This window comes from Lotus japonicus, chromosome 3, assembly GCF_012489685.1.
Source record: "Lotus japonicus ecotype B-129 chromosome 3, LjGifu_v1.2".
Lineage (NCBI taxonomy): Eukaryota > Viridiplantae > Streptophyta > Magnoliopsida > Fabales > Fabaceae > Lotus > Lotus japonicus.
This window is the reverse complement of record NC_080043.1, coordinates 16,038,686-16,052,463: the sequence shown is the minus strand read 5'-3', so window position 1 is coordinate 16,052,463 and position 13,778 is coordinate 16,038,686. Positions and strand designations below refer to the sequence as shown.

The 13,778-nt window shown below is 35.4% G+C and overlaps 1 protein-coding gene across 1 annotated transcript; it reads right to left on the bottom strand.

Moving 5' to 3' along the window:
* Positions 1-1,456: 1,456 nt before the first annotated feature.
* Positions 1,457-10,056, bottom strand: LOC130747714 (uncharacterized). Its single transcript, XM_057600730.1, has 8 exons — positions 9,624-10,056; positions 9,375-9,427; positions 8,559-8,618; positions 8,369-8,446; positions 6,883-7,012; positions 6,493-6,545; positions 3,190-3,375; positions 1,457-1,966 (listed from the first exon to the last, which is right to left on the bottom strand). The coding sequence occupies exons 1-8, from the start codon at positions 9,964-9,966 to the stop codon at positions 1,811-1,813; spliced, it is 1,059 nt and encodes a 352-aa protein (XP_057456713.1). The 5' UTR covers positions 9,967-10,056; the 3' UTR covers positions 1,457-1,810.
* Positions 10,057-13,778: the final 3,722 nt, after the last annotated feature.

Below are 13,778 nucleotides of genomic sequence, written 5' to 3'. Positions count from 1 at the left end.
TTACCTTTTCTGAGCATGGTCATGCATTTCAAAGTCTCGCTCTATCAACTGTCTTGTAGATATTTACTATTGCTACAAATGAGGGGCAAATCTCATATACGTCACTCATATTCATCTACATTATTCGTATTGTACCTAATTATTGCCTTTATAATCACCTTTGTTACATGTGACGTTTAAGAACATCAAAATAACCACTCACATAGAAATTGTAGTGACTTTAAGGTAAAGACTACATATACCATCACCACATTAAGAAATGTTTATGACATTGACGAACAATTCATGCAACAAGAAACGTTCTCATTGTGGGTCAGTTTAGCCATCATTTCTCTTACTGTTTACCCGTGTGAAGACTTGATATCTCATGTCCATGATCTGTGAGATTAGATCATCAATCACTCCCATACTGGTCTTAATATATCTAAATATGAGTACTTGACTTGGGACAAAATTATAAATACTATTTTAAGTACATTAACATTCATTAATATTAAAGTAAAATAATAATAACAGTAATAAAATGATACATAATCTGTTCAAAACATGTACATAGGCATAGTATGTTCATAACTGATTGCTTCTAAGTGCATACACTAACATTTTCTAAGTGGCACCGGAGTCAATTAGACATATAGTGCCTATTGCTCTAAACACATCTCTCACTTCCAGTGCTAGACACATGAAGTGTGGAATTTGTAAGACTAAACATCTACAAATAATCTATTTATGACTGGCTAAATAAACAAATCTGTGATATGTTACAATCTTAAAATTTGAGTTAAATCTAACTCTATCCCAAAAGTTAACTTAGAGTTGCGAATTGCTCCACCCTACATGATAAACTCATGTGACATGAAAAGATTCATTTCCTGTTTAGTTGAGTGTATATGCAATTACTTGCAGAACAATTTTTACATGCACTCCCCTCATGTAGTTCTGTGTTGTCTCTTTCTTTACTCACATCAATACAGGGGGGACAAGTGAACAACTCATTTCTTCATACTAAATAGCATAATTATTCATGTTATCACATACAGGGGGGACAACTCATTTCCCAAGCTACCATTATTCCCTCATTGGGAAATGAGCTAGGAAGTGTAGTGGAACGAGAGTTGTGGAAGAAAAAAGTGGCTCTAGCTGAATGGTGATAGTAGGAAATAGGTATGAAGGGTGGGACAGTGGAAAGTAACGTGTATTTGAAGGGAATAGAGTACTATAGGGGCATTGAATCATTTGGATAGTCTGGGGTGGCTGAAGTCAAAGGACAAATATAGCATTTTGCTTCTCTGATATTTCCTTCTTTACTTTCTGCATCTCCTGTTCTTGCAAGGAGCTAGCCACCACTTTTTTTTTTTTTTGAAAGCAAAAGATAATATTATATATAAGCAAATTGAGACCTAAGCTCAAAGGGGAAATGATGATTAGAGCAACAAAAAGCTAATCATCGCTCAATTAGAAACAACCCCATACTAAAAAGCAAAAGCTAAAAAACCCCAATGAGGCACCTAAACAAACCAAAACAGCCCCAAGAACCAAGATAATCCAACACAAAACACAAGCTTCCCCATCAACACTGCCTCAACCCACGAGACCTAATATTATTTGCAATGCCACCACTGTTTTTATCAGTAAATTAGTACAAATAAATTTCTATAGAAGCTCATTCTACACAAACATTACTCTTGGTATACAAGTACATTTTTATCCAAGAAAATGATTAAATGATACTTGTTCAAGATAGTTTTAAAAAAAAATCACTTCTTTCTCTACAAAAACAGATTTTCACATTAGCTATGAAGTGGTAAGATCATATTCTAGAAACCAGCTCACAAGGTCTCCAATCCTTGACACTTGTGCTCAAAGGAGATGGGACACTAGCAGACCAAGAGTTCAGATCAGGCAAGGGTCCTGTAAGTGCCATAAAATTTGCACCTGTTTCCTTTGACATTCTCTTCCAACTTAGCTGAGAAATGCAGACACAAACTGTAAGCAGCCTCAAAGATGGTATTAAAAGGTCAAAGAATATAGGATGTCAAATTGGCATTAGTATAACAGGCATTCATTAAAAACAATCTTTTGTATGCAACATCTAATTAACTCATCAGAATATTCAAAATGACCTAATAATAAATCATCCTTCACTACAATTGCAGCATTGTTGTGATTTTTTTTTAATGGGTGCCTCAGTGATGAATTCTAAAAAAATTAATTTTTGGCCATTTACCCAATTGTCTGATCAAGGAGCCACATCTCAGACCATGCATATGCATTACACTAGCAGTGTAAGCATTAGACAGTCCTAAATAATCACCAGAGGATAAAGTTCTGAGGCATAAAGAACCTTCATATCCTAACACCATCTAAATGCAGCACCATTCCAAGGGCCATGCATCATGATCATCCTAAGAACATAAAACCTTGTATTTTAACATCATTAAAGCCTATAGTTCCAATGTGTAAAACTTCTTGTACTTTAGCCTCATTAAAGCATAGTTCCTTTTGAGAAGTCTTCACATTGACTCGAGATATGGTCAAAATAATCCTTATAAAGGGTAGAGCAAGCTAGTTTTTGGGGTAGAGTTAGGCTAGCCCAAATTCTAATATGGTGTTAGAGTCTATCATAGATCTGTATATTGGAGACCACCCAGGCACCCATATATGGGCCACCCTCACATGTTCATTCCTGCGAATTCCACGCTCCAGATGTTCAGCTCTGGGTGTGAGGGGGTCTGTTGGAAAGTCCTACATTACTAGAGATATGACCAGAATAGTCCTAATAAATGGTAGAGCAACCCTCAACCCTAAGCTGGCTTTTCGGGTAGAGATTACCGAACCCAAATTCTAATAGTTCCCATATGCAAAAAGTCTCCTGAGTCCTGACCATCATAATCACTCAGTAGGCATCATATGCTTAGTAGTGCTCTTATATGCTAAATAATGGGTCATACACCCTAAAGTTTGTCCATACATTTTCCAATAGAAATTTCTTTTCAGAAACGTATTGCCCTAGAGTAAGGACATAGTATCTGTTTACTTTCTTCTCATATTATACTTCAGCATGTAAAGATTGCATGTGTTTATCGAACTTATCTGCTAAGGAAGTACTGTCATTGTGAAGTGCATGAAATAATGAAGAAACCATGGGAAACACAATACTATATCAGCTGTCAGCAGAAGAAGTCCTACTTGTCCAGGAAATACTTTGGATAATGCCTTCATTGCTGGATTTAATAACCATGTCTCATCACTTGATGAAATTTGCGGATCAGTAAAACCATCCATGATGCTTGACCCTCCATCAATGCCACCACAATTCACCATAAATCGACCATTCGCCATCAATCTCTCATTTAATTCCAACCAAGCACTAACCTGCCAAATAAATAAACTATGAAACATGATGCTACCCTGTCCTGAGATGGTAAAAGTTATAAAATGTCATCATGTTCTTTCCTTTGAAGAAAAGATTAATCAGTTAAGCAGGTCACCGGCAGAAGTTGCTCATACGAACATACATGATTAAAAATTATCAAACTCAAATCACTTTTATTTTGGAAAATTTGAAAGGATTAATGTCTGCCTTATGATTCCATAAATCCATTTAACAAATATTTCATATTTACACATGTTGCAGAAGAAGAATGTAGAAACAGAATTAGAGAAAGCAATAGATAAATGCCTTCGATTTTTAGAAGTAATTTGTGAATTACAGAATAATGATCCAGATTATAAACTATCGAAAACTCATTTGGGGGGTCTTTTGTGCAATTAAAAAGTAAGGAAAATTGAAAAATACAAGTAAAATAGATGTTCATCGTCAAGACAAAATATCACAATTTTAACAAGATTATTAGAAATTTTCATCCCCTTTTGTCTTATCACTGGAGGCAGAGCAATTTTTCTCAGTATAGTAGTATAAGCATATTGTATTTGACTGCCCTCCATTTTCCATAATGATAGCAATATTTTCTCATAACTATCTATAGGCAGAGCAATGATACTAATTATATATTCTGATGGATGGCCTAACATTATGAATGTCATCATCTCTTTAAAGGATATGCTGCTCAAGACAACAGAAATTTGTGCTTCTTCTATAGCTCACGCACTGGCATGGTTATTTTTCCATAATCCTTTACAAATCTTTTAGAACTGGCCACTGCAGCATGGCTGCCACCCAAATGCAAAATTACATAGCCTAGATATCCAACATACCTTGCCCCGGATCTACAATTTTTTCATAATCAATCAATGAATTCTCAAGAGCTATAAAACATCTTTTGGGTGCATAATGTGGCTCCCCCAATCCTTGCTATTTACTCAAGAAGAGCTTTAACCCTTCCTTCGTTAGTGTTTAAAAAGTGGAAGGTGCACTTGAATATGAATAGCAAATATTTTTGTGTATATTGCACGATTAATTTATACAATATACATACATATATATATGCACATATTAGCGGATTAAGATCATCTAACTAAGAAAAGTACAATAAATCCAATTATCATATTCACCCAGCTTGGTACATACGTATGTTATCCTTGGACCCTATGAAGAATTAGTGAAAATATCAGTACGTTGATTATTGGAGCAGACAGATGAAGACTTGATGATGCTGAAGAGGATCTATTTTCAAATCAAGTGACAATTGACCTTTCTATATGCTTTTTCCTCTCATGAAAAACTAGAGGATTGGATGAGAGGGACACAAATGACTAGTAATACTATCTCCATGGGATTGACTATGTAGAACAACAACTCTTGAAGCAAATGTTTCAGCTACAAGAGCTCACATGAGGTGTGAGCCATAGTCCGGTGCTCAGCTTCTGTACACCAAGCAAAAAAACTTTACTTTTTAAATCGTTTATGAAATAAAATTACCTCCTATAAGAACACAATGGACCTACGTCCTTATTCTATAAATCATAAAATAAGTGTTGTTTTAGAGCCTCGATACCTTGTTTTAATCATCACATGTTAGTAACTATAATATCACGGTATCCCCTTCATGGCTATATCCACATAAACGACAAGATAAATGTATTTATTTGATGGTGAGCATCTAAGGAAAATAGAGTGGTCTGCCACACAACGAAATATTTCAAACAGTTGGATATTTAATGGGAAGAGGGTTAAGAGTAGAATGTTTATCTTTGGGAAGGGAGATCGGCAAGTCAGTAGAGGTAGATGGGCCAAAGTAGGAGAGAAGACTGGAACAGGAGCTGAATCAATGGGCTCAACAGCAAGAGTAGAAGTAGGATTCGTGGGCTATGACTGACGCTCATAAGTGGGCTATGACTGACGCTCATAAGTGATGCCAAAATGGACCAAAAGGAGGATAAACCCCAATGGTGTCAAGGAAGTATCTGACACTTCTATAGCAGTAAGAATAGACATAACATAGTCAAAATGAGAAACAGGAAATACCTACAGAAATGGGCCTAACTCAACTAAAGTTGCATCTAAGGAGATGAAATATGGTGTCTTCAAAAAACGGGACATCTAAAGCTATATATAAACGACTTGTACTGTGTAGATGGAGAGTAACATCAATACTACTTTGGGGCATGAGAGTGGACAAAAAAACACATTTGATAGCACGAGCATACATCTTATTGCGACATTGAGAGACATCATGAAAATAGCAAGCACATCCAAAAACATGAGGGAGAACAAAATTAGGTGGGTCCATAGGAAATAACAGGGTTGCATTAGCATTCAATAGGAGGAGAATAAGAGCAGGGTCTATAATATGTTTTATCTCTCAACTGCACTATTTTTCTATGGGGTATGAGGACAACTAGATTGATCTATAATGCCACTCAGAGCATCTCCAAGGCAAGGTTCTAAGAACTAAGAACCTAGCATTGGAGATGCTAATTTAGGGATGGAAATGGGTAGGGTAGTACGTGCCTATCCCCACAGCCACGTGGGTAGTAATTTCAATTTCCGTCCCCGTACTCATTGGGCCCCATGTGTCAGCAAACTCCACAGAAAAATCACAAGTGAGGCACGTGGAAGCTCCTCCAACGATGCTGCTTGGGGCTTGAGAGGAACAGAGATTGGCAATCCCTAAACTGAGTAAGGTGCTACTTCAGACACTAGAAGATGGACAGAAACGGGTCAGCCTCCTTGAGGATAGATGAGTGAAGACTTGGGTGTCCCGGACAACAGAGCTATGGTGTCAACGTTAATCTGAATAGGAATAATTTTTGTTGTGTATTTCTCAAATGATTTGGACGATATTTATATACAAAGTTGAAGATCAATCCCTAACGTTTAGAGATTAGAATTTGCTGAGTCAGAAAACTATATATCTAAATAATCCATATCTCTACAAATCTGAATAATATCTCAAAACTAACGAACTCTCTTTTCAGTTATATTCAGTAAATTGGAAGGCTGTTTCTCTCTGCTACTCTCTTCTTCCTAACATCGGCTCTCATAACTACCACCTTGCTATAACTGTATGTAGAAGAACAACTACATACCTCTTCCAGCTGAGGCAAAACTTTTCCATCAGAGAACAAGTCAACTACAATCCCTAACAATCATTCAAATTTAAGTTAGCCAATAGTAATAGAATAGTAAACTCTTCGAATCAAAAAAGGAGAAAAGTGATATCTATATTGTGCATTGCTATTGGATAAAAAAAAAGATATATCCACTTGATTCATTCAACCTTGCATGGAAGCATCAATGTTATCAATTGAATTGTGCTACACTTGTTCCATTATTTTCTCAACAAGTGAATGGAAATGCATATAAGGAAGAGTTTCTGTTACTCAGAAGTTTAGGTTGTGGAAAATATTTTGACCAGATGGGGTTAAAATAAAATTTGAATTAGATAAAATAGACAATATGCAATATGAACGACTCACCAGCATATCTTCTGTGTAAATCCTCTGAAGGAATGAAGACATCACCTATATGAACATTTAAAATGCCACCATCTTCTGTTGTCTTCTCCAAATCGGATAAGCCAAAATAATCTCTAGCTTTATCAATCAACTAATTATTGATTTTTCAAGAAAAGAAAATTTGGGTGAGAACACGTGCATTAGGATCAAATCAATGCAGACATATGATAGTTAGGGATTAAACTTAATTGAAAGCATGAATCATAAAAGAAATTTGCAAGCTAGCATCTTTTTAAGGAAAAAAGTTTTTTTTTTTTTTTGATAATAAAGGGAAACCAGAAACCAAACACATCTGAAGGGGAAAACAGAAAAAGGAACCATCAATAGAGTTTTATCCAGCTTAACCAAAGACATTTTTACCTCTCCTAACCACCATGTTAGAACATGATTCCTCAACTTCCAGACAACTTCTTCAGTTTTCAATAGTCCGAGCCCTTAAATCCTAATGACCTGCCTGTCACGCATCCAACTGACGGCTTAATGGAAAAAATTATTTATGCTGTAGTGGGCATAAGTTATTTGTATCACACCCAAAGGACAACAGAAACTGAATCACATTGAAGGAGAAGCACCAATAAGAATGTGGGTGGATTAGATGAGTGTGATAAAGATTAAGGAGGGTTCCATGACTATGTCTTGGCTTCGATACAACCTTTGGAAGACTTGTTCTATGAAGCAGAATGTAACCAACTGCTATAAGCTGAAGAAAGATTTTTGTCAGCAAGAAAGGTAGTTTTTCTGTAATAGAATACTAGGGACATCATAATGGGCTATGGATTAAACTGGATCAGAACCAGAATCTTAAAATGGAATTCAGAATACTGGCAGTTTTTGTGGAAAGAGATTGATTTTTTTAATTTCTCTGTGCTCTGATATCTGAATATGAACCTATTACTATAAGGGTTCATGTATGTGGTAAAGGAGAAGCTACCTTCACCGTTACTATTACAGTTAAGTTTTAACTAAACCTCCTTAGTGTCCTAGATTACTACACAGAAGTTCCTTATCAGTTATTACCACACATTGCAACACTTTGGTAACTGATGGCACACAAATGAGGAAATCATGGGTCGACCACAAGAGGTAGTTTGACAGAATAATGAAGATGCGTTCAAGATCCAAACACTAATGGACTACTATAATTTGAATCTACAGTTCAATAACAGATTTAAAAGTTGAATCAAAACCATGTAAAAATGCCATGTTTATTTTGTTTTTCCTGGAATGTTCTATTTCTAACTGACTATGGAGTTTCAATTTTGATAATCAGGGTTTCACAGAAATTGCTGTTTTTTATTAAATTCAAGATTCTTGGCTCTAGATCACCATAGTAGAAGAGATAAAAGTTGAACAGGGAAATTGAAGCCACAAATAGCTAAGGGGGTAAACAATTGAAAATCCATTTAAATTTATCAAAAATCTTATCACAGGTAAGAACAGATATTACAATGTCATCAATCTCCCAGCCTTCGAGGTGTAGTGAAGGCCATAGGTCAAGCATCAGATGAGCAGCAGTTCCACCACCCTGAAATTTTTAAAGCCATATGATATTACTTAGAAGTTAGAAGTCAGAAGATCAGTGATATTTAAGGAATTCCATTCTAGCTATATAAATTCACTAAAATTAAATGAATTACCAAACCTAAGATAGCAATGGGACCTTTTGGAACAATAGCAGGCAAGCTGGCAAATTCATCCTGTTCAATGCAACAAGTTCAGAAAACCCTGAGATAATAGCTGACCTATTATGTAAACAGCAATGGAAAAATACCGTACACATACATAGCATACATGTAACAAAGTTTATAAACTTAATGGTAACCTGATGCTGCTGCTTCAGCAGGGAGATGCTAATTTGATACTAAATATAACACTGGACAGGAGCCCCCCCTTGTGTGTTCAGTAACAATATAAGGTAGCAGAATAACACAATTTATGAAAAAAAAAACTTTCACGGTTAAGATATGATAAATTCGACCCATGAGCGAGATCAATTTGACAGTGTGTCCTACGCTACCATTCTCACCATTATATGGGGCTTACTCAGTAAGTTTCATAAATTTTCTTAAATCAGAAAATCCTAAGAAGTCAGGTTAACGATTTCCATCTCAAATATAACAAGTTAATGGGGTAAGCTGAATATAGGAAAAATTATTTAAGAAGCCCTAGCAATTCTCAACCTCATGGATGCATGTCTCCAAAAATATATATATGAACAACATATGAACTTAAACATATATACATCTCCTATAGTCAATTTGAGCATGACTTTGATATATGAAATTCGAACCGCAGTAAAACGAATAGTGTTCTTGCTATCCTCAATTCACTTTATCATTAGAAGTTTTCTTTTTTATTTTACAGAACAAGCACCACCCACATTCGTTCGGAGGCAAGAACGCATAAAAAAGGTAAGGATTATACACCAAAACAACAATGTCAAAGTAACATACCCAGTAGGAATCAGTCCACTTTTTGTCCTTGTAAAGAATGCTGTGAACGTTATCTGCAACAACAAAAGCAACAGAAACATTTTACAGTAAGCAACTTAAACATATTTCTGAAAGAGAAAAAATTGCAAGCATTTGGAAAAATGCAATACCCCATTTGAAAAATTACACACCCACATCACCCATGAAGTAAAGTTTGAATCTTTAACAACAATTAAGACTAAAGAGACAGATTTAGAGAAAAGGGTATACGAGATGAATCAAGGAGTAGCATTCTGGACTTTGGGGTGTCCACTATCATGATGTCATTGTAATCGCTTCTGAGAGATGTCAGTACTTGAAAGCTTTCTTCATCATCTTCATCATCTGGTTGCTGTAACTGTTGCTGTTGGTGGTGGTAGGAAGAGAAGGAAGTTGAAGTGGAAGATGAGAAGTGTGTGTTGGGGTTTGGGGTGTGAATGGTGAGAGAGTGAGATGGGAACAATGGTGGTTGAGTGGGAAGAATGGGAAAAGGAAAGGAGTTGATGCCATTGTTGGCCAAATGGGGAGGAGATGGAGGTGTCAATTTGGTTAAAGGTAATGCACAGCCTCTCATTGTTGGGTGATGAGAATGCTAAATGTGTAAGAGGATAAGTCAGCTCAGCTGGTCACCAACCAAGTCAGGGGATTTCTTGCATGGTGGTTCAACCTGCCATTAGATTTAAGGCTTAAATATGTTGGAGGCCCCTATAAAATAGGGGTCCTTTGGTTTAAGCCCCTACAAAATTTTTTCTTGGGAATAAGCCCCTAATGAGAAAATAATATATAGTGATAAGCCCCTGCCGTCAACTTCCGTTAAAAAATATATGAGTCAACAAACGGAGCTGACGTGGACCTTTGCCACCTCATCAAGTGGGCCCACAAGCTGTTGACGTGGAAATGAGAAGAGAAATATGAAAATGTCAAATGTGGGATTTGAACCCAAGACCTAGAGCATAATGGGCAACATCCTTCCCACTAGGCTTCAAGCTGCATCTTTAATACAAGTGCAAAATTTGATATATATATCTCATTTAAACTGACAATTTTTTTTAAAAACACCATAATCAGGATTCGAACACCATACATGGAGGATCATACTCAATGTCCTTACAATTGAGCCACTGGCTCATTTTGTTATTCATGCGCACAACAATATATATATATATATATATATATATATATATATTATGTAAAAAAAAGAACAAGAATTCAACCCCACTTAAATCATAAAAAACTATTATTTTGTTCTTTCAGTATATATACTCATTAGTACTTAAAAGAAGTCAATATATGAACTCTAATAAATTTGTAAGATTTAACTTTTTTACGTTTTAAAGTTTTGTAAATATGTTTTTCTATTTACATTTAATATTTTATTTTGTTTCAAATTGATACATTATATTTTTTTGAACTCCAATTGATACATTATATAAGAGCGTATAAGAGCCTAAAAATGTAATTTTTAGAACTACCACATCAAATTTATTTAGCATTATCAGTTTGTTTTTAAATATATATTTAGTTTTGCGCTAAAAATACATGCATAAATTAGGCATTGACTTAGTGGTTAGAGCCTCCTCCATGAACCTCTATGTTTTGGGTTCAAATCATGCTTAGGACATTTTTAAATTTTTGGTTGAAATATTAGCAGCTTCAGTTTAAATAAGATATATATTAAATTTTGCACTTATACTAATGATGCAGCTTGTAGCCTAGTGGGAAGGATGTTGCCCATTATGCTCTAGGTCTTGTGTTCAAATCCCACATTTGGCATTTTCATATTTCTCTTCTCATTTCCACGTCAGCAGCTTGTGGGCCCACTTGATGAGGTGGCAAAGGTCCACGTCAGCTCCGTTTGCTGACTCATATATTTTTTAACGGAAGTTGACGACAGGGGCTTATCACTATATATTATTTTCTCATTAGGGGCTTATTCCCAAGAAAAAATTTTGTAGGGGCTTAAACCAAAGGACCCCTATTTTATAGGGGCCCCCAACATATTTAAGCCTAGATTTAATGTCATTCATTTTTAATTTCTGATAGAGACTCAAATTTACTGCACTTATATTTTGTAATTATATGTCCTTGTCGGATAATTCAAGTGTTAGGAGCTGAGGGACATATGCATTGGGTAGGGGAGGTCTAGGGATCAATTCCCGGCGGGTACAATTTATCTTTCTGATATACAAAAAAAAAAAACTTTTGTAAGGATTAATTACACACCACACTTATAAATGATGAACATAAATTATACATTTCGCGTATTAAAAGTGCGAAAAAAATATCTAAAGGGTTTGTTCTTTATACATTCTGAAAATTCTTTTTCCAAATTGGTTTGTAAGACAAAAAGTACACTAATCAAACCACAAGGGGAGGTTTTTTTTTAAGTTATTATGTTTGGTTAACTTTTTAAGAAGGGGACCGAGGAGGTTAAAAATACTAAGTTAATTTTGACTTCTCTTTAAAAATGGGGAGAATTGAGGGAAAACATTTCGTTGGATAAAAATGTTTTTGCTCGCTATTAAAACCCTTATAAAAATAAGGGCAACTAAAGTAAAATTGTTTTAAAATTACTCTCCTCCCCTCATGAACCACATTAGAAACATAAATGGGAGAAAGGAATTGCAGATCACTCACTGATAGCAAACGCTCTTTGAATGTGCGCCACTATCGCACTTTCACAGTGCGCTCCAATTGCCCCTTCAAGGTGCGTTAGCAACACACTTTAAAGGTGCGTATCTATCGCACCTTAAAAGTGCGATACGATACATTAACTGGTGGGTCGGGTCTAGTACGTACCAGATCGCGATGAGTCAAAAAAAAGGTGGTGGTTGGGCGTGGCTGCAACAGTGGTCGATGGCGCGCTCCGATCAAGGCGGCGGGAAGCGAAGATGCTGGCGCTGGTCGGTCGTTGTTGAGATGTAGAGGAAGATGATGGTGATATGTGGAGGTAGATAAAGAAAGGTTGTGGTGAATGAAATAGGGTATGGGTTTGGGGGGTTTAGGGGAGTTTTGATGGAGGGAATTTTTGAAATGAAAGAACTGGGGTGGTGAAGTGGGAAGGTGGGGGGTTTTGGGAAGTTATTTTAAAAAGGGCATCTTAAACTTTTCACACTTTAAAGGGGAGTTGGAATAGATGTGGGGGAAGGGGGTCTAATTACAATTCCCTTAATGTATCACTGATTATCCACCACCAGGTCCAAGCTTTTATGACATTTGAGTTCAAGCATCGTCTCTCCTTTAATGATTTATAGTTAGTATATAGTCTTTTAATGTATCCAATAAATCAAATGCGCGATATTTTATTTATTAGATACATCTATTGAGCGAAGACTAACTTCAAATCACTATAGGCAGTGGTGGTGCTAGAACTCGAATGTTAGTAAAGTTTGGTCCTAATGGTGAAAAATTAGTAATACAATTATGTTTTGATGTTCTTTTACAATGATCAACTAAAATGTTTAGGTCTAACTAAAATGTTTGAGTTGGTAAAATTTAGAGACTTGACAAATTGAAATTATTTTTGAGAATATAGTGTCATTCAATTAATATGGAACCTATTTGAGCTGGAATTTAACAACGTTCCAATACTTGAAGCAACATTTTGAAGACCCTCGGGAAATTTTTTGAACCAAGCTTTTTGCCACAAATAAAAATTTACTTTCAAAAAAAAAAATATGAAAAATTCACTTGAAGTATCTCAATTACTATTACTTTTAAAATATTTTTCAGTGCATTGAGTAAGGAAAACACCCTATCAAATTACATATTATTTTTTAAATTATATGATTTAATATGTAATTAAGGTATTTTTGATTGAAAAATTAAAAACCATCTCAACAAACATATCCCTCTATGAAATCCCACATCAAAACACATTATGAGACCATGTTTGAATATTGTTCATTTTTCCTTTTATGTGAGAACAACTTTATTTAAATTCATTTATATCTAGTTGACCATATATTAATGATCAATTTCATAAGTCTTAGTCAAATACAATATTCAATGCTCATGTTTAAATAGTTTGACTTAACAGTTATGTTCGGTGGGGTTACTATATGGTCAAATCGAATTTTAATGAAATTGCCTTTTTTCACAACACCTAAAACAGCTGCACAGGACAAACCTACATATGTGCCAAAATTAAACCATGAGTTTTTTTAATGATATTCACACTGCCTATGAAAGAATAATGATTCATGAACCACTGAATAGTAAAACACCCCTAAACACCTCTTTTTCTTATGGATTTGGCCAAATAATACACTGAACTAACCACCTAAATACACATGACTAACCATAAAGCACATAACCGTGTAAAGTTGAAATTCTTAAATAAGGGATTTGGCCAAATAATACACTGAACTAACCACCTAAATACAC

Bases quoted from the DNA above. Each gene is read 5' to 3' on its own strand.
- LOC130747714 (XM_057600730.1), bottom strand. From the start codon at position 9,966: ATGAGAGGCTGTGCATTACCTTTAACCAAATTGACACCTCCATCTCCT. The intron at 8,447-8,558 runs GTAATTCATTTA...TAAAAATTTCAG, and splicing joins CCATTGCTATCTTAGGTTTG to GGTGGTGGAACTGCTGCTCA. The intron at 6,546-6,882 runs GTGAGTCGTTCA...AATGATTGTTAG, and splicing joins TTTACACAGAAGATATGCTG to GGATTGTAGTTGACTTGTTC.